The sequence below is a fragment of the Saccopteryx leptura genome, chromosome 6 (assembly GCF_036850995.1).
Source record: "Saccopteryx leptura isolate mSacLep1 chromosome 6, mSacLep1_pri_phased_curated, whole genome shotgun sequence".
Classification (NCBI taxonomy): Eukaryota; Metazoa; Chordata; class Mammalia; order Chiroptera; family Emballonuridae; genus Saccopteryx; species Saccopteryx leptura.
In genome coordinates this window covers 28,722,660-28,746,839 of record NC_089508.1, presented here as the reverse complement: position 1 = coordinate 28,746,839, position 24,180 = coordinate 28,722,660, and the positions used below count along the sequence as shown (strand labels likewise).

The 24,180-nt window shown below is 45.6% G+C and overlaps 1 protein-coding gene across 2 annotated transcripts in view; it reads right to left on the bottom strand.

Moving 5' to 3' along the window:
* The window catches only part of DPF3 (double PHD fingers 3), a 255,213-nt gene that overhangs the window by 135,021 nt on the left and 96,012 nt on the right, over positions 1-24,180 (bottom strand). For both annotated transcript variants that reach the window (XM_066388432.1, XM_066388433.1), the window contains exons 2-3: positions 20,814-20,974; positions 2,033-2,140 (exon numbers count right to left, since the gene is read on the bottom strand). In XM_066388432.1, the coding sequence (XP_066244529.1) occupies positions 2,033-2,140; positions 20,814-20,974 (269 nt within the window). The remainder of the gene's footprint in view (positions 1-2,032; positions 2,141-20,813; positions 20,975-24,180) is intronic.

Sequence of the window (24,180 nt, the reverse complement as noted above, 5' to 3'; positions counted from 1 at the left end):
TCTGCATAATGAACCTGCAAGTCTAGCTAGAAATCCCAAATACCACTGTGTCAACTGACAAATGGGGAAATACAGGTTTTCTTGACCCCAGAGGGTTCACACACTACAACATGGAGACACATCCAACTAGTGACAGACACCTGAATAATAACCTCCCCTTCAGAGTTGACACAGCCAACCCGGCATCACTGTCCACCCTCTCACTGTGGCACCTCCTACAAAGCTATGAAATGAGTGGAATGAAATTAGTCCTCATAAGGATTAAACCAGGGGATTCCTCATCCTTGCCACTTTCATGACACCAGGACCAAGGAATCTGGAACAAGAAAGGAAAGAGGCCCCAACCTCTAAATTAAATTGTTCAAATCGTCAATTGTTTATGCTTAATAAAGAAATGTAGATGCTGTGCAGTCATGCCACACCGACTGTGGTCCCATCACCTACACGTCTTCCAGACCAGAGGTTCTCAAATGCAGTGTGCATTCTGGGAACACAGTCCCAGGGATTTGATGAAATTCAGGTGCTGACTCAGCAGGTCTGGGGTGAGGTCCAAGATCCTACATCTCTACCACACTCCCAGGTGATGCCTGCACTGGTCGAAACCATACTTGGAGTGTTAATTCTAGAACCACACTGACCAAAATGGGCACCACTATCCTCTCTGGCAAATGAGCACTGGTAGGTGGCTAGTCCACAACAAAAAGTACTGAAAGTTGCAAAATACACAGAAATCCAAAAACAATACAAAATGGGAAATAACTCATTTCTAATGTTTATATTAATTACATGCCGAAATGATATTTTATATAACTCTATTATTGAAATTAATTGTTCGCATTCCGTTTTCTTTTCAATGTGGCTAATAGTGTAAAATAAAATGACAGCTGTGGCTGGCATTCCATTTCTATTGGACTGTGCCGCTCCAGGATTCTACTATACCTGAATCTTGAGAGGTGGGGGGCACTGGAACAACCTTAGTCGTTACCCTTGAGTGTCTGCAAGGGTCCGTAAATTGTGCAATTTGAGAGCTTGGATGAAGTGCATTGAAGGATATAGCCCCCTCCCACCCTTAATAAATAAAACCTGTACACAAGTGATACCTAGGTTGAAATGAACAGGCGAAGCAGGTTTAACCATAGAACTGTGAATAAAAACATTCAGAAGAACTCTAGTAGAGATTCTGCAGAGAAAACAGAGCCTAAAGCGTCAGTATGAAAAGGCAGGGGTGAGGCAGGGTCTGCATGCTTTGGTGACAGTGGGAGGAAACACGTCCGTTCTGCCTTTGCTTACTTGACAGCACAGTTCTCACCACCCCGAGTCACATTCCAGCCCTACACCACCAAAAACTAGAGATTCCCTTACAGCTAAAGACCCGGGCAATCACCTGGCCTTGCTGCACCCAGCTGTGGGTCTGACGATGGCCATCTAGTCAGAAGCGTAATAAAGATCAGTCGTCAAGAAAACCTACCAACTATCGATACTTCTGCATGGCCACAAAGCAATCAGCACCACCTGTAGGCACATTTTTAACTCAAGCTCTTCCATTTCCATGTCCAAGATGGTTCTATTTCTAGTGTGTGGCCCTTTCATGTAAGATGCTACAAAAGCTCATTCACAATAGGGTGCATAACACATTTGCCTTCTCAGAAACACAACCTGGGATGATGTTTCTTTACTTAAAGCCACAGGAAGGTATTGCTCATCCCAAAGAGCCTCAGCTCCTTCTGCTTGATTGGGCAAGTAATTCATCCTGGGCTTGTTCCCACCTCGTGCCTGCTTGCTCTACTCCCAAGGTAGCATGAGGGAGACAAAAGGGGAAGTCACAGGACACACCAGGGGTGAGAAGCTTTGGTGGACACATGGACGTGTTAACACTTGAGAACAGGCACAACTCTGAATACTATGTGAGTATGTTCATTCTTCTGGAAAACTGCGAGCTACAGACAAGGGAGCAGAGCCACCTTGTCCTGGACCAGCCCGGCGCTCCCCACCTCTCCCACTGTGGGCCGGCCAAGCTCTCGACGGCACTGACCAGGTTTTATCTCCAGCAGCCGCAGCTTCGGGTCCTCAGGCGGGTGCAATCGTCTCTTCTTCCGCCAGCAGCGGGCAGGGTATGTGTACAGCTGACCTGGGGCAAGGCCTGTGGACAGAGACAGTGTAAAGGTTAAAGGCTCCGGGCTGAAAGGGGCCTAGGAAACCACACTGTCTAACCCTGTTATTCATAGGGAAAGGAAACTGAAGCCCAGAGAGGTGATGTAACTTGTCAAGGTCTCACAGCTGGTAGATGGTACAGCTGAGACAGGCATGACCCCAAGACCTTTGCTCTGTCTGCTCTACCATGGTGTCTCAGTATGCCCATGCTAAAAAAAGCCACCACTGTTACCCAAACCAGTTCTCTTTTCCTGACTAATGGACCACAAAGGGACCTTTCTGATGCAACCTCACCACAAGTGTTTCCAAAGCAGTGAGTCTCCAGCTACTGCCCATCAACTACCCTCTGTCCAGGTCAAGCAGGTTCCCTTCAAGGTGGACCAGCAGAAGGCAGTTTGCCTATGTCTGGACAGACCACTTAGGAAAACATTACAAGGCCTGACCAGGCAGTGGCGCAATAGATAGAGCATCGACCTGTGATGCTGAAGACACAGGTTTGAAACCCCAAGGTCACCAACTTAATTAAGCAAGAGATGACAGACATGGTCACTGGCTTGAGCAAGGGGTCATTGTTTCAGCTGGAGCCCCCCCCCCCCATCAAGGCATGTATGAGAAAGCAATAAATAAACAACTAAAATGCCACAACTACAAGTTGATGTTTCTCAACTTCACCCATCTGTCTCTCTTGCATGCACACATACATCCAAAAAAAAAAAAAAGAATAAAGAAAAAAGGAAAAGAGAGAAATCATTACAAGGAAACAGGATCAAGGAGCCAGACCTCCTACCCAATGGCTTCTTCCACCCAGTTAGCTGTTGGTAGCTCGCTGAAGCCAAAGGGAGCCCTGTGCACCTCCATCAGAGAATCGGCCTGCTCAGCCGGCTCACCTGCATTTCACTGCCTGCCGGCCGGCCTGCCTAACCAGAGAGAAAGATACAGACAGGAGTCTGTGACTAGACCCAGGCAGCGCACTGTCTTCCAAACAAGAGTCTCATCTAGAAGCTGCACACCAGCATCATCTGTCATGCCAGGTAACCCTGGGGAGCCTACTTGCTCCCAGGCCACACTCTTGTGGCTCCTGTGTCAGTGTGGCAGCCAGAGGCCTTGGAGGAACATGGACTGCCCACACAACACCATGGTCTATTCTCAGGTGAAAGCACAGGAGGTAGAGGCGGAAGGGAGAGGAAGAAGGGCTTAAGACTGGCCGGGTGATGTGCTGACTGAAAAGACTACCTGATATAGCGCCCAAAGTAAACAAGCACGCGAACTGATCTACCCGCTAAAATGAAGACGGGTGCGGGGACGCCGTCTGGTCCGTCAGAATCCCCAGAACTGGACCTAACAAAACAATCAAACTAAAGGTTTGCTGAATGAACTAATGAATGAGAATGTTCTAGCTTTACTTTAATTGGGGTCACAATTCCATTTCTGTAGATGAATACGGCACATGACAATGTTAGAGGCAGGTAGTCTCGCATGAGAGGGTCACTTCTGAAACCTAGAACCATGGGGTTCAGAAAACCAGTACTATCTTCCCATGGGTCTGCCATTTAGGGCCCTCAACAAGTTAAGAGGGACTCTGGCTTCAATTTTTGCCTTTTACAGAAAAAAAAACCCCATAAATTTTATTGCTACATACCCATTCACTCATCTTTCATTTTTACTAGACATTGGTACCCATTTATTGGTTTGGGTCCAAATCAGAGGCAACAATTCCAACGCTAAAGAAACCAAAATTATCAAGTTCTTTGTGAGCTAAGTTTTTCTTTTAATCACAAAGTTGCTCCCACAGGTTGCAAAGCTGTGAACAAGTTGGAAGTCCCTAAACTTCCCCTCTTTTTAGTCTAAAAAACCATTAAGGGTGTCAGAGCCTCAAGGTTCCAGAAAAATCTCTGGTGTTATGAGCTAAGGCAGTGGTTCTCAAACTTTTTGAAGTTGGGGCGCATTTTAAAATCCTACAAATAATTGTAGGCACAATATATGCAAATTTCTGAGAAATATGTTATGATAGTTAAGTCAAATATTAAACAAAAAAATATAAAGTCCAAGCGTGCTTTTATGGTAATCAAACAAAATAAATACGACAAAATTAAATTTATTCTGACATTAAAAAACATTTTTGTGTTACTTTTTGTTATGCTTTTTAGAATTCGTAAAAAAGAGGAGTTAAAAAATAAAAAGACATCTTTTTTATATATATAGATACATTCTTAGTAATATTAATAAATTCGACAGGTCCCCGGCGCAAATGGGTTAAGTTTTTTCATGCTTGTGTTTATGAGAAACATGAGCCTGATGTGTCCTAGAGATTTCTTCAATGTTTGGGCATATATTTGAAAGGCAAACTCTCATTTCCTCGTCAATACATTGAAGAATGCCTCTCTTTTAACTCTGAATTGTGTTGAAGGTAGAAAATCCTAATTCACATAAATAGGATGTTGAAAATTGTAGTAAAATGTTCAAAGCTTTTTTAGATATTGCCACATATTCTTCTTTTACAGAAAATCCAAAAGGCTTCAAGAGACAATTCCTTATGTTTAATCAATCCAAAATCCCCACAATACATATCATCTTAACTTTACACCAAACAAAGGATAGAAGAAACTTGCCTCCAGTCTTTCTGGAGAACATGGGGGTAGTGTAAACAAATCCAGCACCACAGCTTAACAGCCTTTTGCAACCTAATCAGGCAAGTGAGGTGGGGGGTCGGGAAGACTCAGTTTACAGCCAATTCCCCACACCTCTGTCCCCCAAAAATCTAAACTCCAAAAATCCTGTTGGTTTTTTATGGTATTCTATGGAATACCATAGGGCGCACCTGGAAATCTTCTAGGGAGCACACTTTGAGAACCACTGAGCTAAGGGCTTTTCATGTATGAGTTATCCTAATACTTAAAACTTTACTTTGTTGATAACTTCCTGGGCTTCTGCACAGCGGGAGGATCCTGAAGCTGAGCCCCCTGAGCTCTGGGTACCAGACTTGTGCTGATTTACTAAAGACTAAATTAATCAAGTAAAGGGAGCCTGTTCTCCCTCCCATGCAGGTCCAGTCTTGGCTTCTCTTTCAGATCAATGTCCCTGATATGGTTCAGTCCAGGATCACATCATCTCTGAGTCTATATTCCTGAATGGGCACACTAATTACGGGTCCATTCCAAAGGTTTTGACCACTTCTTGGGCTGGTGTATCCCAGTGAATGCCAAGTTCACAAGCTGACCTGCTACTCCATGTCTCAGAGCCAGTCCCACCAATCCCTACTCATCTTCGATCAAAAGTTCTTAATATAGGCTAAAAGCAAAAATCACCCTAAGAACTTCTTTATAGCCTAACCAGGCGGTGGCATAGAGGCTAGAGTGTCAGGCTGGGGCACAGAGGACTCAGGTTCGAAACCCCGAGGTAGCAGGCTTGAGCATGGGCTCACCAGCTTGAGCAAGGGGTCACTCATTCTACTGGAGTGCCCCCCCCCTCCTTTGGGTCAAGGCACATATGAGAAAGCAATCAATGAACTACTAAGGTGCCGCAACAAAGAATTGATGCTTCTCATCTCTCTCTCTTCTGTCTGTCTGTCTCTATCTCTCCCTCTCTGTCACCAAAAAAAGAGGAACTTCTTAATAACACCAGTTACCAAAATTCACACCAGACTTACCTAACCAAATGTAGGTGGGTGAAAGAAATGGGTAATTACTTTTTTAAGAATCTTACAGATCATTCCAATGTCTTAACAAGAACCTCTGGATGTCTAAGCACCATCTAGTTGCTGCCTGGATGTTCTCTCTGATGTACCAAGACTAGTTTATTTGCCCTCCCTCTAGGATCTCAGGATTCCCTGTGTTGCCCCCAAGGTGCCGTCATGAAGTGCCTGCTTACTAGACTGTCTTCTCTACTGGGTTTATATGATCTAGGACAGAAGGAACCATGTTCATTTCAAGTATCCCCAATGCTTTGCCCAGTGTCTGGCCATTACTTCAAGAAATACTCTCAAACACATTCAACCAGAAATGAACCAGACTCAGAAAAGCAGGAAGTGAATGACCATTGTCCCTACTGTCCCTGACTCCAAGAGACTCATCTACCCACATCCAAATCATCCTAAAGGGACCCTGGAAGGGGTTGCAGAATTGAGCCCAGACCCACCCCAGCATAGCAGGCTCTCTAACTTAGGCTTTTTCTTTTTTAAAAAAATTTATTTTTTTAAATTTTACTTATTGAGGTGCTTCTGGTTAACATAATCAGAAAGGTTTCACTAGGCTCCTTCTTGACCCACAGGCTACTTCATGGTATTTCCTACCTGACCAAAAAATCAGACGAGTGAGAAGGAACTGGTCCAGACCAATACTCTAAAACAGTGGTCCCCAACCTTTTTTGGGCCATGGACAGGTTTAATGTCAGAAAATATTTTCACAGACCGGCCTTTAGGGTGGGACGGATAAATGCACAAAACAAAATTATGCGACCGGCATAAAACTTGTGGTATTTTTAAATATAATTGAACTTACGAGACAAGCGTCAAGAGTGAGTCTTAGGCCTGACCAGGCGGTGGCGCAGTGGACAGAGTGTCAGACTGGGATGCAGAGGACCCAGGTTCGAGACCCTGAGGTCGCCAGCTTGAGCGCGGGCTCATCTGGTTTAAGCAAAAGCCTACCAGCTTGAACCCAAGGTCGCTGGGTCCAACAAGGGGTTACTCGGTCTGCTGAAGGCCCTCAGTCAAGGCACATATGAGAAAGCAATCAATGAACAACTAAGGTGTTGCAACATGCAATGAAAAACTAATGATTGATGCTTCTCATCTCTCTCCATTCCTGTCTGTCTGTCCGTCTATCCCTCTCTCTGACTCACTCTCTGTCTCTGTAAAAAAAGAGTGAATCTTAGACGGATATAACAGAGGGAATCCGGTCATTTTTAAAAAAATAAAACATTGTTCAGACTTAAATATAAATAAAACGGAAATAATGTAAGTTATTTATTCTTTCTCTGCGGACCAGTACCAAATGGCCCACGGACCGGTACCGGTCCACGGCCCGGGGGTTGGGGACCACTGCTCTAAAAGGTCTAAGGGACAAAAGTCAAAATTGTCAGCGTTTTCTAGGTCCTATGCCCTGGAAATGTAGTCACTTCACTTTATTGGTCAGTAGCACAAAGCAGCGCCCGAGCCTCTCAACTTGTAGCTGCAGGCCTACTCTCCTGGGAGAGTCAAGTTTAGTAAGTAGTCTGCCTGTCCAGGAGAGGGGACGCTTCTATTTCATTATTACACACTCCCTGATGGATTAGAGAAGCTCCATGGTACAGAGTCCCCACACCACCATTCCCTGTCACCCTGAGAAATATCACACTTTCCTGAAACTGTCTCCTCACCTGTTAAGAGGAGGGTGTTAATAAAACCAACCGTATAAGGACTGTCATGGGGATTAGCTTATATTCAAGAAGAAGCTCTTTATAAACATGAAGCCTTGTACAAATATCAGTTAGTAATGTTATGACTTAACTGACTTAGACGAGTCTGGAGTCTCCGCCCACATGACATGACAAGGCCCCCACCCGCAGGTCCACGTTGCTCTTTGCTTCTTTAGCCACGAGAATGGAAACAGGCCTCCCTTTGAGGTCCTCTCACTCCACCTAATATGAACAAGCAAGTGGCCCCAAGAACTCTCTGGCGGCCCCTGTGCCCCTTCCTTGCCCTCCTCCCTAGCTGACAGGCATCAGGGTGCCTTTACTGAGCCAACGCATTCGGCCCTGGAGTTCCACTTATAAAGGGACGAACAGAGCCCCATGAGAGTTATGTTGTTTATCTCATTAGAACAGGAGGCACATAATTCACAGCCCATGTGTGTGGTAGATGCAGGAGGGAGCAAGGGAAGGAGGGACGAGGGAGGAGGTGGAGTCAGAGCTGCAGCTGGGGATATTAAGGGGAAGGAGGGCAACAGGGGGAAGGGAGACTAGAGGGCATCAGTCTTCCCTAGGAACCAAAGCCACAGCTATCCCTCCACTGTGCAACTTGTTACAGCACACACTCATTTACAAGCATAGGCATCTCACAACACAGGAATGCACACACTAGCTGGGGTGGACGGGGGAGTGATCAGCTCCATAGAAAAATTCAGGACTAGGACTTGATGCCTGTATGATTAACAGACTACACATAAATTACTTGCTACCAGCTTGCCCAAGTTCAGCAGGTGGATACTTAGTGTCATAAGCATCTCTGAAAGACACAGCATGAGCTATTGAGACTTCAGAACATGAAATGGGATAGATAGGGAAGCAAGGATGATCTGGGATAGGAACAGAATTTGAAAAGATAAACTGATAGCTCCCTCTTTCCCCAACCAAAGCCGAGCGGTGACAGTTCAAGCCCACCCAGGGAAGGGCTCTCCATGCAGCATCTCTGCAAGGTGAATCCCCAACAGCCAGTAAACCCTCCTTGTAATGGAAAACTATTTACTTCACAGGAGACTTACTGCTGTTGGCCAGTTCTCATTATGACAGAGTTTTGCCCTATCCTTATTTTGAAGCAAAAATCTACCTTCTTATATAACTTAGGTCAACTTGTTCACTTTCTATCCCAAAAGTGGAAAGGTGTCACCTGCATCCCAAGCATCCAACACATCCACCCACTTGGGTATGACAGAGAGCCACGAGAGGCTAAGGAACGAGAGGGAAACAGGAGTTGGAGGAAAGAGGCACGCTTACACCTGCTCGTGAGCCAGGAGTTCCTCACCAAGATCGCGCACCAGAACTGCATCATGGTTACTGCAAAGGGCAGATGCCTAGGCCCCAGCCCAACCTTACTGAACCACAGTATCAGAGACTCACCAGCTGTAGTTTGAAAAACTCCCACATAAGTAGAATAAAATCTTACTCATATTTATATTCCCAGGGTCCAACCTGTAATAGGTACTTTAATGTTTTGTGGTTAAAAATGCACACTTGGTCCAACTCTACAGAGCTGGAGGCATGAGTAACAAGCCCCTAGGCAGGGCCTGAGGAGTGGGAAACAAGCTCGCAGAGCCATGTCATTTCTGGGTGCTCTGCCCTCTTCCCTTCTCTTGGTGTATTTAAGAGCTGCCCTGGCCTGACCAGGCGGTGGTGCAGTGAAAAGAGCATCAGACTGGGATGCAGAGGACCCGGGTTCGAGACCCCGAGGTTGCCAGCTTGAGTGCGGGCTCATCTGGTTTGAGGAAAAGCCCACCAGCTTGAACTCAAGGTCGCTGGCTCCAGCAAGGGGTTACTCAGTCTGCTGAAGGCTCGCGGTCAAGGCACATATGAGAAAGCAATCAATGAACAACTAAGGTGTCGCAACGAAAAACTGATGATTGATGTTTCTCATCTCTCTCCATTCTTGTCTGTCTGTCCCTATCTATCCCTCTCTGACTCTCTCTGTAAAAAAAAAAATAATTAAAAAAAATAAGAATAATAAAAAAAAAGAGCTACCCTGACTACTTGGGCTACCTCTTCAGTGAAGCACTCTGGAACCATCCAAGGCCAATGGTGCCTTTTCTCCTCCCTGACAGTCTAGAGCAGGGGTCCCCAAACTTTTTATACAGGGGGTCAGTTCACTGTCCCTCAGACCGTTGGAGGGCCGGACTATAAAAAAAACCATGAACAAATCCCTATGCACACTACACATATCTTATTTTAAAATAAAAAAACAGAACAGGAACAAATACAATATTTAAAATAAAGAACAGGTAAATTTAAATCAACAAACTGACCAGTATTTCAATGGGAACTATGGGCCTGCTTTTGGCTAATGAGATGGTCAATGTCCGGTTCCATATTTGTCACTGCTAGCCGTAACAAGTGATATGATGCGCTTCCGGAGTCGTGACACGGCATCCCGCATCACTGGAAGTAGTACTGTACGTGAGCGACGCTGCACTTTGCGGCACCGCCACATACAGTACTCCAGGAGCACAAGATGTGGGTGCATCCTATGCTCCTCTCACTGACCACCAATGAAAGAGGTGCCCCTTCCGGAAGTGCGGCGGGGGCCGGATAAATGCATGCAGCCCACGGGCCATAGTTTGGGGACCCCTGGTCTAGAGCCCTGGGCACTTGGTGCCACACCCCAGCTCTCAGCATGGCTGCCAGTCTGGCTCACCAACAGTCCCCTCCTGGCTCCTATCCTATTCTTCTCCAAGTTCCCCTCTCTCTAAGATTCAGCTCATGTCCAACGTGCCAAGACTGCGCTGGCAAGGTAGACCTCAAATCCAAAATGCTGCCTGCCTCTCTTCTGGCCCAGTTCCCAAGCCCCGCACTGGCCCCACAAAAGCGGACACAGTAACAATAGCAAACATTTACTGAGCTCTTCCTCTATCATATGCTAGCACCCCAAACTCACTGCTATCTCATGACAGAAACCCTAGACATTTAGAGAATGAGGACAGTAAGGCTAACCGAGATTGTTAAATAACTGGCCCAGGGCCACACAGCCCATAAAGGGTAGGTAGTCTAGTACACAGCCCACACACAGAACCTCTCCACTATCTCCTCTAAGTCCCTACCGAGCCCCCCACTGCTGGTTCACACACAGCAGGCCTGAAACCCAGAGACCCACCCTCTCCACAGCAGCTCCCCATCCCTGAGTCGTAAGGAAAAGAACACCCAGTCTACCCACCTATCAAACCACTTCTTGTAGAATTTCTTTTTCCCTTCCTACCGCATCACCAACTAAAACCAGGAAAAACGCATCCTGGTGATGTAAAAGCACTACAGTAAGACATCTAAATACGTAGGGAATCAAATAAGCCACCAGGGCACAATTTCTAAATTCACTTGGAGAATTTTGTCTTTTTTTATTGAATTTATTGGGGTGCCATGTTAATAAAATTATATAGGTTTCCGGCGTACAGTTCTGTACCACAGCATCTGCATATTGCACTGGGTGTTCACCACCCAGTCACGTCTCCTTCCGTCACCATCTGTCCCCTTTAACCTTTCCTACCTTTCCCAACCCCTTTCCCTCTGGGAATTATCATAACGTTAGACAAACCTCTCTATTAGGTTTCAGGGGATTTGGGGGTTTGTTTGGTTTTGGGTTTTCTTTTTCCTTAAATCCCTTTACCTCTCGGAGAGAATTTTTTTTTAAGAATATTAGGGTTATAGTGTAAGGACAGAATTAAAAGTTTTAACCAGATACAAAAATTGCCTCTCCAATATCCCAAACAGAACCTCTATTCCAGCCTGTTTCAAAAATTCTAGTTTTCACCCTTCCATGAATCATTCTACAGCACTCGTAAAATATTCTTCTGTTAGGAGCATGCTGACCTATCTCATCTACCACTGGTAAAAATGCAAAATGACACAACCCTATGAAGAAGAATTGAGCATATGAACTATGCATTTGTCCTTGGACCCAGCAATTACATTTCTAGTCATCTATATCACAGATTCGCATGTAAAAATACAAAAATGTGTATTCACTGTAATATTTTATACAACAGAAAAAGACTAGAAACAATCCAATGCCCATCCTTGGAGACCTGGTTGAATAAACTAGTGGTTGGGAAACCACAGCTCGCAAGCCACATGCGGCTCTTTGGCCCCTTGACTTTGGCTCTTCCACAAAATACCACGTGCGGGCGCTACTTCGATAAGGAATGTACGTACCTATATAGTTTGTTTTAAAAATTTGGTTCTCAAAAGAAATTTCAATCGTTGTACTGTTGATATTTGGCTCTGTTGACTAATGAGTTTGCCAAACCCTGGAATAAACAATGGTATATCCGCACAATGGATTATTATAAAGCTCTTGAGAAATGAGAAAAAGAGCAAGGGTGCGGGGAGAGAGGGAAGTATACAGTGCAACGGAATATCTATACATTTTTTTTTTGAGAGAGAGGGACAGATAGGGGCAGATAGGCATGAAGGGAGAGAGATAAGAAGCATCAATTCTTTGTTGCGGCACCTTAGTTGTTCACTGATTGCTTTCTCATATGTGCCTTGACCATAGGAGAGGGAGGGGGATCCCAGCAGAATGAGTGATCCCTTGCTCAAGCCAGTGATCTTGGGCTTCAAGCCAGCAACCTTTAGGCTCAAGCCAGCGACCCTGTGCTCAAGTTGGTGAGCTCATGCTCAAGCCAGGTGAGTCCACACGCAAGCCTGCTACCTCAAGGTTTCGAACTTGGGTCCTCTGTGTCCCAGCCTGACACTCTAGCCACTGTACCAACGCCTGGTCAGGCCACAATGGAATATATTCTTAAGTGAAAAAATCAAACTGAATAAGTGTGCAGGCCTGACTTGTGGTGGTGCAGCGGATAAGGCGTCGACCTGGAAATGCTGAGGTCGCCGGTTCGAAACCCTGGGCTTGCCTGGTCAAGGCACATATGGGAGTTGATGCTTCCAGCTCCTCCCCACCTTCTCTCTCTCTGTCTCTCCTCTCTCTCTCTCTCTCTTTGTCTCTCCCTCTCCTCTCTAAAATGAATAAATTAAAATTAAAAAAAACTAAGCTTTAAAAAAATAATAATAAGTGTGCATAATATACTGTCATTTAACAAATGGGGATACTCACACACATATACATACATACATACATATATACACACACATAAATATATTGTACTGTATTTTGCAGTTATTTTAGTTAATTTTAGAGAAAGAAAGAAAGGCAGGGAGAAGGAGGAATGGGAAGCACCAACTCGCAGTTGCTTCTCGTATGTGCCTTGATCGGGTAAACCAGGGGTCTCAAACTAGCAACCTCAGCGATCCAGGATGACGCCTTATCCACTGAACCACCACAGGTCAGGCTGCGTAGTTTTTTTTTTGTTTTTTGTTTTGTATTTTTCTGAAGCTGGAAACAGGGAGAGACAGTCAGACAGACTCCCGCATGCGCCCGACCGGGATCCACCCGGCACGCCCACCGGGGGCGAAGCTCTGCCCACCAGGGGGCGATGCTCTGCCGCGACCAGAGCTACTCTAGCGCCTGGGGCAGAGGCCAAGGAGCCATCCCCAGCACCCGGGCCATCTTTGCTCCAATGGAGCCTTGGCTGCGGGAGGGGAAGAGAGAGAGAGAGAGAGAGACAGAGAGGAAGGAGGGGGTGGGGGTGGAGAAGAAAATGGGCGCTTCTCCTATGTGCCCTGGCCGGGAATTGAACCCGGGTCCCCCACACGCCAGGCCGACGCTCTACCACTGAGCCAACCGGCCAGGGCTGTAGTTTTTTTAATGTAAAGATAACCCCAAATTAAAAATATAAAACATTACTGCCTGACTTATGGTAGCGTGAGGGATACAGCGTAAAGCTGGGACACTGAAGTCCCAGGTCTGAAACCCCAAAGTCCCCAGCTTGAACACATGCTCTTAGGCTTTACCACAGAATCACTGACATGATTACAAGGTCGCTGGCTTGAGCCCAAATGTCGCTCGCCTGAGCAACGGGTCACCAGCTCTGCTTGAGCGCCCCATCAAAGCACATGAGAAGCAATCAATAAACAACTGAAATAAAGCAACTACAAGTTGATGCTTCTCACTCCAAAATAAAAAGTTACTTACAAAGAACACACAGTGACCAGAAAAAGAGAAAGTTCCCTAAAGAGGGAAGAAAAGACAAAAGGAGAGAAACTGACTTTCTCTGAGTATACTATGAGTTATACACTTCATTTAGAACCATGTAAATATTTTGTATGATTATAAAGTAAAATTATATTAAAATATAAAAGATACATCTACTTCTGGCTAAGATGAAGTAGTATCAAGGACTAGATCTGCCCTTCCACCTGATACCGTAGAGAAAGGGAAAAAATTGAACAAAAGTTTTCAAGACACTGGACATAAGCAATGAATGACAATATCCCTGAGACACTGGAAACAAACAACAAACAAGAGGGACCCTATGACTGCCCAGCTTCCCGAATTAAGAGAGATTTCAGATAGTAACACAGGAGAAGGAACACAGGTGGACGCCAGCAGCTGCACTGAGAAAGAGCCGTGGAGATCCAGAGGCTTGCAAGGAAACTGCCCGATTCTGAGGGAGAACCATCTGGTAAGAACAGAGGTAACAGTGCTTGGAGTGCACAGGAGCAGGGAATCCTCTCTTCCCAGCAGCAAGTTGCAAAAACCTCAAGATTAACAGATTACTAGGTCTTAAAAGCAAGACAAAGTATCAAACACTTTCTAAGTAAATTGACTATCCCAAAACAAAACTTCAGAACATTTATAGCAATAAAAAATACAATTCCAATCAAAGTTCCAGATTTTTTTGTACAAACTGACAAACTGATTGTAAAATTCACGTGGAAGTATCTCAAAATATCTTGGAAAAACCAGTACAGATTTGGAGAGCTAACACTATCTGATTTCAAGATACATTATAAAACTAAAATAATTGAGACAGTCCAGAAATAGATCCACATACATGTGGACATCTAATTTTTGAAAAAAGTAAAATGGCAATTCAGTAAAATAAGCCTAGTCTTTACCACAAATTATGCTGGAATGATTGGATATCTATCTGCAAAAAATAACAAACTTTAATCCACACCTTTAACCATGTTAAAAACAATCCAAAATGCATCATAGACCAAAATATAAAACCTGAATTATAGGCCCTGGCCGGTTGGCGCAGTGGTAGAGCATCGGCCTGGCGTGCGGGGGACCCGGGTTCGATTCCCGGCCAGGGCACATAGGAGAAGCGCCCATTTGCTTCTCCACCTCCCCCCCTCCTTCCTCTCTGTCTCTCTCTTCCCCTCCCGCAGCCAAGGCTCCATTGGAGCAAAGATGGCCCGGGTACTGGGGATGGCTCCTTGGCCTCTGCCCCAGGCGCTAGAGTGGCTCTGGTCACAGCAGAGCGACGCCCGGAGGGGCAGAGCATAGCCCCTGGTGGGCATGCCGGGTGGATCCTGGTCGGGCGCATGCGGGAGTCTGACTGTCTCTCCCCGTTTCCAGCTTCAGAAAAATACAAAAAAAAAACAAAACAAAAAAAACCTGAATTATAAAACTTCTGGGAGGGGGGGCCTTGACCTGGGTTAGGCAAAATTTCTTAGATACAGCAAAATCACAATTAATGCCCTGGCAAATTTCTGTCTCTCTCTCTCTTTCTCTCTCTTTCTCTCCCTCTCTCCCTTCCTCTCTTTCTGAAATCTATCAATTTTTTTAAGAATAAAGTACGTATTATATTGCCTGGTCTCCGGTATCACAATGAATGAAGCTTGACCTGGAATGCTGATATCGCCGGTTCAAAACCTTGCCTAACCAGGTGGTGGCGCAGTGGATAGAGCATCGGACTGGGATGCAGAAGTCCCAGGTTCGAGACCCCGAGGTCACCAGCCTGAGCGCGGGCTCATCTGGTTTGAGCAAAGCTCAACAGCTTGGACCCAAGGTCGCTGGCTTGAGCAAGGGGTTACTCTTATCTTTTTTTTATTGAGAGACAGACAAGGTAGAGAGATGAAAAGCATCAATCATAATCAATCACAACGGTGGCATTTTAGTTGTTCATTGATTGCTTGTCATATGTGCCTCGACCGGGGGCTCCCAGCTGAGTGAGTGACCCCTTGTTCAAGTCAGCAACCCTGGGCTCAAGACAGCAACCATGGGGTCGTGTCTATAATCCCACACTCAAGCCAGTGACCCTGCACTCAAGCTGGTGAGCCCATGCCCAGGCCAGATGAACGCACACTCAAGCTGGCAACTTCAGTGTTTCTAATCTGGTTCTTCAGTGTCCCAGATGGATGTTCTATCCACTGCACCACCACCTTGTCAGGCTTGACTCTATAGTCTTAATAGGAAATACCCTAACAAAAGAAAGAAGAAAAAAAATCAGCCTGACTTGTGGTGGCGCAGTGGATAAAGCGTCGACCTGGAACGCTGAGGTCGCCGGTTCAAAACCCTGAGCTTGCCTGGTCAAGGCACATATGGGAGTTGATGCTTCCGGCTCCTCCCTCCCCCTTCTCTCTCTCTTTCTCTCTCTCTCTCTCTCTCTCTCACTCTCTCTCCTCTCTAAAAATTAATAAAAAGAAAAATTTTTTAAAAACTAAAAAAAATTTTTTTAATTCTTTAAAAAAAAATAAATAAAAATTTTAAAAAAGAAAGAAAAAATTCTTAAACAATTTTCAGTAATCTTGTTGGTAGTCTCATTTTATACTGATACTGAAGTATGTAGATAATGGGATAAAACAAACTAGTTATGTTTGCATCATTAAGAGCCAGGATTCTTTTAGTGTAAGAGAAAGAAGATACAGAAAGGAAAAACGGTGTAAAACTAAATTAAATGAGAACTATCAGTATAATTTTACACTGTATTTTCTCTTTAAAAAATAAGACAAATTCTATTTCTTAGCTCTGCTCACTGAAAAGTCCTAGAAACAATGACCAGCCAGGATCAATGAGCACCACCGGCTTCTCCTCTCTGAACAGTAATTCCTACAGAAAGGAAACAGGGTTTCTTAGAGGTACTGCTGATTGCAGGTCTGCAAGAGTAAGAACATAAGATGGGCCTGAAATATTTGGTAGAATAGCAAAGAAGCTATCAGAAATCACTGGAGTTGTTTCACAGTACCAACACTTGCCAAAATATCTCCAGGCCAAAGCTGGGACAATTTAAGCAATCAGAATAATAGCTGCAAAGGATTAAAAATGCATTAAAATGCACGCAATATGGCCTGACCAGGCGGTGGCACAGTGGATAGAGCGTCTGACTGAGATTCCGAGGACCCAGGTTCGAGACCAAGAGGTCACCAGCTTGAGCGCAGGCTCATCTGGTTTGAGCAAAACTCACCAGCTTGGACCCAAGGTCGCTGGTTCGAGCAAGGGGTTACTCGGTCTGCTGTAGCCCCACGGCCAAGGCACATATGAGAGCAATCAATGAACAACTAAGGTGTCGCAACGAAAAACTGATGATTGATGCTTCTCATCTCTCTCCGTTCCTGTCTGTCTGTCCCTATCTATCCCTCGCTCTGACTCTGTCTCTGTAAAAAAAAAAATGCATCCAATATGTTTAAACCTGTGAATTCACAACAGTACTCAAGAAACAAAAATAGCCTTACTGATCACCTTTGAAGAATACTAGGATACCAACTCATTATTTTAAGAACTGGTAAATAAAAGGGAAAAAAAAGTATTTATCCTGCCTTTCATGTGAACTGTACCTCACAATAACCAAATTCTCTTTTTTTTTTTTTTTTACAGAGACAGAGATAGAGTCAGAGAGAGGGACAGACAGACAGGAACGGAGAGAGATGAGAAGCATCAATCATTAGTTTTTCATTGCGCATTGCAACACCTTAGTTGTTCATTGATTGCTTTCTCATATGTGCCTTGACTGCGAGTCTTCAAGAGTAACCCCTTGCTCGAGCCAGTGACCTTGGGTCGAAGCTGGTGAGCTTTTGCTCAAACCAGATGAGCCCGCGCTCAAGCTGACTACCTCGGAGTCTCAAACCTGGGTCCTCGGCATCCCAGTCCGACACTCTATCCACTGCGCCACCGCCTGGTCAGGCTAACCAAAATTTTAATGAGATTTTCTCTTTATGTAAGTTGTATAACTAATAAATGAAGAAATAATGAGAGCCTCAAATCAAATGTCATCTTTTTTGTGACCCTTAATGGAATAAAGAATCCAGGTAATTAATTGCCTGACCAGGCAGTGGCACAGTGGATAGAGCGTCAGACCGGGATGCAGAGGACCCAAGGTCGCTGGCTTGAGCAAGGGGTTACTCGGTCTGCTGAAGGCCCGTGGTCAAGTCACATACGAGAAAGCAATCAATGAACAACTAAGGTGTTGCAACATGCAAAGAAAAACTAATGATTGATGCTTCTCATCTCTCCGTTCCTGTCTGTCTGTCCCTGTATATCCCTCTCTCTCTGTCTCTGTAAAAAAATTTAAAAAAAAGAATCCAGGTAATTATCAAGGACGCTAATATCAGAAAAAAGAGTTATAACAAGTCTCCTAATGAAAATACACATCACCACTCAGGAAATTGTTCTGCCTAAACAATTTAATCTAGCTCTGGCTAGATGGCTCAGTTGGTTGGAGTCTTGTCTTGAGGCGTAGAGGTTGTTGATTCAATCCCCAATCAGGACATATGCAGGAGATTAGTGTTCATGTCTCTCTGTCTCCTGTCTCTCTCCCTCTCTGCCCCTTCCTTCCTCTTGCTAAAAATCAATAAAAATTTTGAAAAATTGAACCTAAATCACCTGACTAGGTGGTGACACAGTGGATAGAGCATCGACCTGGGACTATGAGGTCCCAGGTTTGAAAGCCTGGGCTCCTCCTGGCTTGAGTGAAGACTCACCAGTTTGAATGCTAACTAGCCAAAGGCAATGACTTGAGCAAGGAGTCACTGGCCTGACTAGAGCCCCCGAAGTCAAGGCACACATGAGAAGCAATCAATGAACTAAAGTGCCACAACTACAACTTGATTCTTCTCATCTTTCTCTCCCTGTCTCTCTCAATCTCTATTTAAAAAAAAAAAATTTTTTAACCTAAATCTGGGCAAGTCTCTAGACCTACCAATTCACAGGAATAACACCATGGGGGTGCAATCAGAAAATCCAGTCTCTGGGAAATCCCAAAGTCCCAACAACAAAGCTTCTTCCACAGGTAGTATGGGCGTGAGGAGGAGGAGGATCTACAGATTTTATTAGACTTAAAAGACACATCAGCCAATTGCAGGCATCCCATTTGGATCTTGATTTAAACTATGGGGGGGAGGGATGTTGACCAAAATATTTGATGGTATTATTTTTTTTTTTTCTTTTTCATTTTTCTGAAGCTGGAAACAGGGAGAGACAGTCAGACAGACCCCCGCATGCGCCCGACCGGGATCCACCCGGCACGCCCACAAGGGGCGATGATCTGCCCACCAGGGGGCGATGCTCTGCCCATCCTGGGCGTCGCCATGTTGCGACCAGAGCCACTCTAGCGCCTGAGGCAGAGGCCACAGAGCCATCCCCAGCGCCCGGGCCATCTTTGCTCCAATGGAGCCTTGGCTGCGGGAGGGGAAGAGAGAGACAGAGAGGAAAGCGCAGCGGAGGGGTGGAGAAGCAAATGGGCGCTTCTCCTGTGTGCCCTGGCCGGGAATCGAACCCAGGTCCTCCGCACGCTAGGCCGATGCTCTACCGCTGAGCCAACCGGCCAGGGCTTGATGGTATTATTAATGTTAACTGAGCTTTTTTATTTTCATTATTTATTTATTTATTTATTTATTTTTTGGTGACAGAGAGATAGAGAGAGGGACAGATAGACAGGAAGGGAGAGAGATGAGAAGCCTCAATCCTTTGTTGCAGCTCCTTAGTTGTTCATTGATTGCTTTCTCATGTGTGCCTTGACCAGGGGGCTACTGCAGAGCGAGTGACCCCTTGCTCAAGACAGCGACCTTGGGCTCAAGCCAGCGACCTTCAACCATAGGGTCATGTCTATGATCCCACGCCCAAGCCTGCAAGCCCCCACCCTCCCCAATCCAGGCAAATCCATGCTCAAGCCCGGGACCTCAGGGTCTAGAACAGGGGTCGGGAACCTGTGGCTCTTTTGATGGCTGCATCTGGCTCGCAGACAAATCTTTAATAAAAAAAATTATAACGTTAAAAATATAAAACATTCTCATGTATTACAATCCATTTGTTTCCTACCGCTCAAGTTCATGGTTCCAAGTGGCTGGAGTCAATCACAGCTGTCCTCTGGGACAACACCAAATTTTTATTGGATAGTGCGTAATGTACACAGGTCGTTGTATGGCTCTCACGGAATTACATTTTAAAACGTGGCGTTCATGGCTCTCTCAGCCAAAAAGGTTCTTGACCCCTGGTCTAGAACTTAGGTCCTCCGCATCCCAGTCCAGTGCTCCATCCACTGTGACACACCTGGTCGGCCTTAACTTTTGAGTTTTGATAGCTGATGTGGGTTTGTTTGTTTTTTTAAGTCGTTATGATTTAGAGATACATACTGAAACATTTACAGGGGGAAAAAAAATGGATTTGCTTCCAAATAACCTGAGGTCAAGGAGGAATGTGGGAGGTAACTGTAAATGAAACAAGATTAGCCCTAAATTCCTCACAGTTGAGACTAGGTGATAAATAAATGGAGATTCATTTTCCTAGTCTCTCTGCTTTTTCCTAGGTCTGAGATTTACCACAATAAAAAGATTTTAAAATTTACCCATATAGTGACAGAAAACTGTATGGCTAATCTCCATCCACTGGTCTTTATTCCGTTCTCTGGAGCCTATAAGACTAGCGTCATAGTAATAATATATCAATAGCCACATATTATAAGTTTTTCGACACACACTTATAATATGTACTAAATTTATAAGCCTTCCTAATGAGTATCTGCACTTAATCCTGACAAAATCCTGAAGTAGATGCTATTACTATCCACCGTTTACAGATGAGGAACTTGAGGGAGAGGTTTGATGACAAAGCTAAACCTCCCGCTAGTTCGGACTGGTTTCCCAACTTAGAACTAGGCTACAATACCACGCGAGAGTAAATGCTGAAGATCGCTGTCCTCCGTCTTCCATTTTGGGGGCTAAACATCTTTCCCCCTTGGCATTGTGGCTTCAATGCTCCATACCAGCCAAGAACTATAAACGTAGTTGATTTTCTAGAAAAAACCCAGGCCCGCTGTACAGCCTGCCCCACCCCCACCTGCGCAGCGGGGACTCCCAGACAGGGTCTGGTCCCCTCCACCCCAGCCGGGAGCCTGCGTATGCGCCTGTCCCAGGGGGGCCCGGCTCACCTGGGCCTCGGTGCCTCTTCTCCATCCAGATGTAGCAGTTGTTCTGGGCCACCCCGGTCTGCGAGTCCAAGAAGGGCAGCCGCACACTGCGCTCGGCACACAGCCGCGAGTTGTAACTCCGGCAGTGCTCGATGGCCTCCTTGTAGAACTGGTCCCCGAGCCTGCGGGAGGCAGAGAGATGAGGAATGAGGCCAAGGAAAAAACGAGTCACCTACCCACCTGCCCGGGAAGATTCTGCCGTTCTGAAGCCTACGGAGCACCGCAGGCCTGGCCAAAGGGCAAGATCCAACGCCGAGGCAGATCTCCACCAGGTTCTAAGTCCTGTACCAAATCTATCAGGAAACGTAGACACCACCCCACCTTTAACAAAGAACCTAGGGCCCCGAGAATAAACTTGGAGAATTAATCAACAGAGACCTCATTGTAAATGGAGTCAGGAGGCCACCAAGGAGAACCGTCGCGCTCCAGTCCCTCGACGCGCAATGACTCCCGCAGGAAGTGGGACTACTTTACTACCCCGACAGGAAGCGTCCTCCACACCGAGGACCAGCTCAGCCAATGGGGGGCCGCCACAGCTCAGAAATGAAGAGTCACTGTGCTCCGCTTCCGCCAATGGACTCTTCTGCACAGCAGCCCCTCCCAAGTACGTAAACGGCCCCTCTCTGCTTGTCTGGACAGGCATCGGGTTCATCATCAGATCGTGTGTCCCTAACTGCCATTTCTTTTGTTCCCGAATGAACCAACTTTCCTGGAGAAATACCTGGCTGTCTATCTGTTTAAGGCCAACAAAATCACCGGTAAAAATGATGAGTCCCTGTTCTAGGAAGCCCGAGGTTCCACTTCAAAGCAGAGATAGCTCTGAAACCACCTTTGGCAAGGAAACCTGCTGGGACGTCGGGCTTCTAGAGCGCCCTCTTTAACATCCCCCTCTAGCTACACTTCGTTCTCAGTAATTGCCAACAGTCAAGAATGAACCCAAATCACCAGCATAGATACACGGATTTCCATTACAAACGAAGAGAAACTAATAATAAAAATAAAAGACTAGAAAGACAGAGGAAACATCCCATAAAAGGAAAGCTATTAGCCCTGGCCGGTTGGTAAACCCGGCCAAGGCACATAGGAGCAGCGCCCATTTGCTTCTCCACCCCTCCGCCGCGCCTTCCTCTCTGTCTCTCTCTTCCCCTCCCGCAGCCAAGGCTCCATTGGAGCAAAGATTGCCCGGGCGCTGGGGATGGCTCTGTGGCCTCTGCCCCAGGCGCTAGAGTGGCTCTGGTCGCAACATGGCGACGCCCAGGATGGTCGCAACATGGCGACGCACAGGATGGGCAGAGCATCGCCCCCTGGTGGGCAGAGCGTCGCCCCTGGTGGGCGTGCCGGGTGGATCCCGGTCGGGCACATGCGGGAGGCTGTCTGACTGTCTCTCCCCGTTTCCAGCTTCAGAAAAATGCAAAAAAAAAAAAAAAAAAAAAAAAAGGAAAGCTATTAACCAGGGAAGGAGGTGAAGAGGGACATGTACCAGTCTTTTAAAACCACACACTTAAAAATAACTTTCTGGCCTGACCGGGTGGTGGCGCAGTGGATAGAGCATCAGATTGGGATGCGGAAAACCTAGTTTCGAGACCCCAAGGTCGCCAGCTTGAGCAAGGGCTCATCTGGTTTGAGCAAAAGCTCACCAGCTTGAGCCCAAGGTCGCTTGCTTGAGCAAGGGGTCACTCAGTCTGCTGAAGGCCCGCGTGCCAAAGGCACGTGGTCAAGGCACGTATGAGAAAGCAATCAATGAACAATTAAGGTGTTGCAACGTGCAACAAAAAACTAATGATTGATGCTTCTCATCTCTCCATTCCTGTCTGTCTGTCCCTGTCTATCCCTCTCTCTGACTCTCTCTGTCTCTGTGGGGGGGAAAAAAAAAAACTATAAAAAAATAAAATAAAAATAACTTTCTGATGGAAAATAAAAGAAGCACTTAAAATAATAATAGTTGAATTTTGAATTTAAAATAATTCTATTCAAAACCTAGAAAAATCAGCCTGACCTGTGGTGGTGCAGTGGATAAAGCATGGACCTGGAATACTGAGCTCGCTGGTTCAAAACCCTGGGCTTGCCTGGTCAAGGCACATATGGGAGTTAATATTTCCTCCTCCTCCTCCCTTCTCTCTTTCTCTCTCTCTCTCTCTCTCTCTCCTCTCTCTCTAAAAAATGAATAAATAAAATCTAAAAATCAAATTAAGTTGTAAATGCTGTTTCAAAGAACTGGTGTTATTAAAAAAAAAAACTACACAACAAAAAAAAATTTTTTTTAACTAGAAAGATCTTTCTGGTTTTCTGGAGAGGTAATCTGATTAAACACAGTAAAATGTGTATTTCTGAATCTTTGGTATTCTTGGACATGTGGTGAGACTACTAATTTTAAGACACTGTGGACGAGCCTGGGGTGTTTCTTCCGAGAAGCAGGTAAACTGATCTCATTTGCACAAGGGCCACTTAGTCAGGTTTTTTATTCTTCCCTCAAAGATCTCTGTTGTGGGTGTTGATAGTCCTATTTTCTGCTGCTTTGCTTAATATATGGTGTTTCCCTTATCCCTCCTACCTCAATGCCCCACTCATATTTCAGGCTGGGACCTACTCCTAATTTAGAGCTCTCTTTCCTCCTTTTGCCAACTTGTATTATGAATTTACCTTTGCCCCCCAGCTTAGTGTAGCCCAAGGTTCTCTTTACCATGCCACAGTCACAGAGCTCCAGGGAAAAGCAACCTGGTCTCAACTCTCCAGGCAAAGGAGAACGGAAGCTCCATATCCACGCATGCTGCAGATGGCTTTTTCCAGTCTACCTGAATCATTGCCAGCTAGAAGCAGCGGTCATTGGGACTTGGACATGAGCTGCAAAGTATAGAATGGTGACAACAATTCCAGTGCCATGCGGACTTTTCCTGTGGGGAACTTTCCTGGACTCCTGCTCCTTGTGACAGCTCCTAACAGACTGAACTGTGGTTGGGTTGCATTTTTCAGGGATTGGGCATGGTGATGGGGCCAACTTGGACTTGGGGAACATGTTAAGGACACTAATCTTTTATGGATTCTTGCTGTATTGGCCAAGAGTTTGCTTAAAGGCTTTTAATCACTGGAAAAAAAAAATAGAGGACTGGATGAAGAAGATGGGGTATACTATTCAGCTAGGAGAAATGATGACATCGGATCACTTACAGTGGAATGGTGGAGTCTTGGTAGCATTGTACGGGATGAAATAAGCGAATCAGAAAAAAACAGGAACTACAGGATTCCATACATTGGTGGGACATAAAAGCGAGACTAAGAGGCATGGACAGGAGTGTGGTGGTTACGGGGGGTGGGGGGAGGGAAGGAGGGA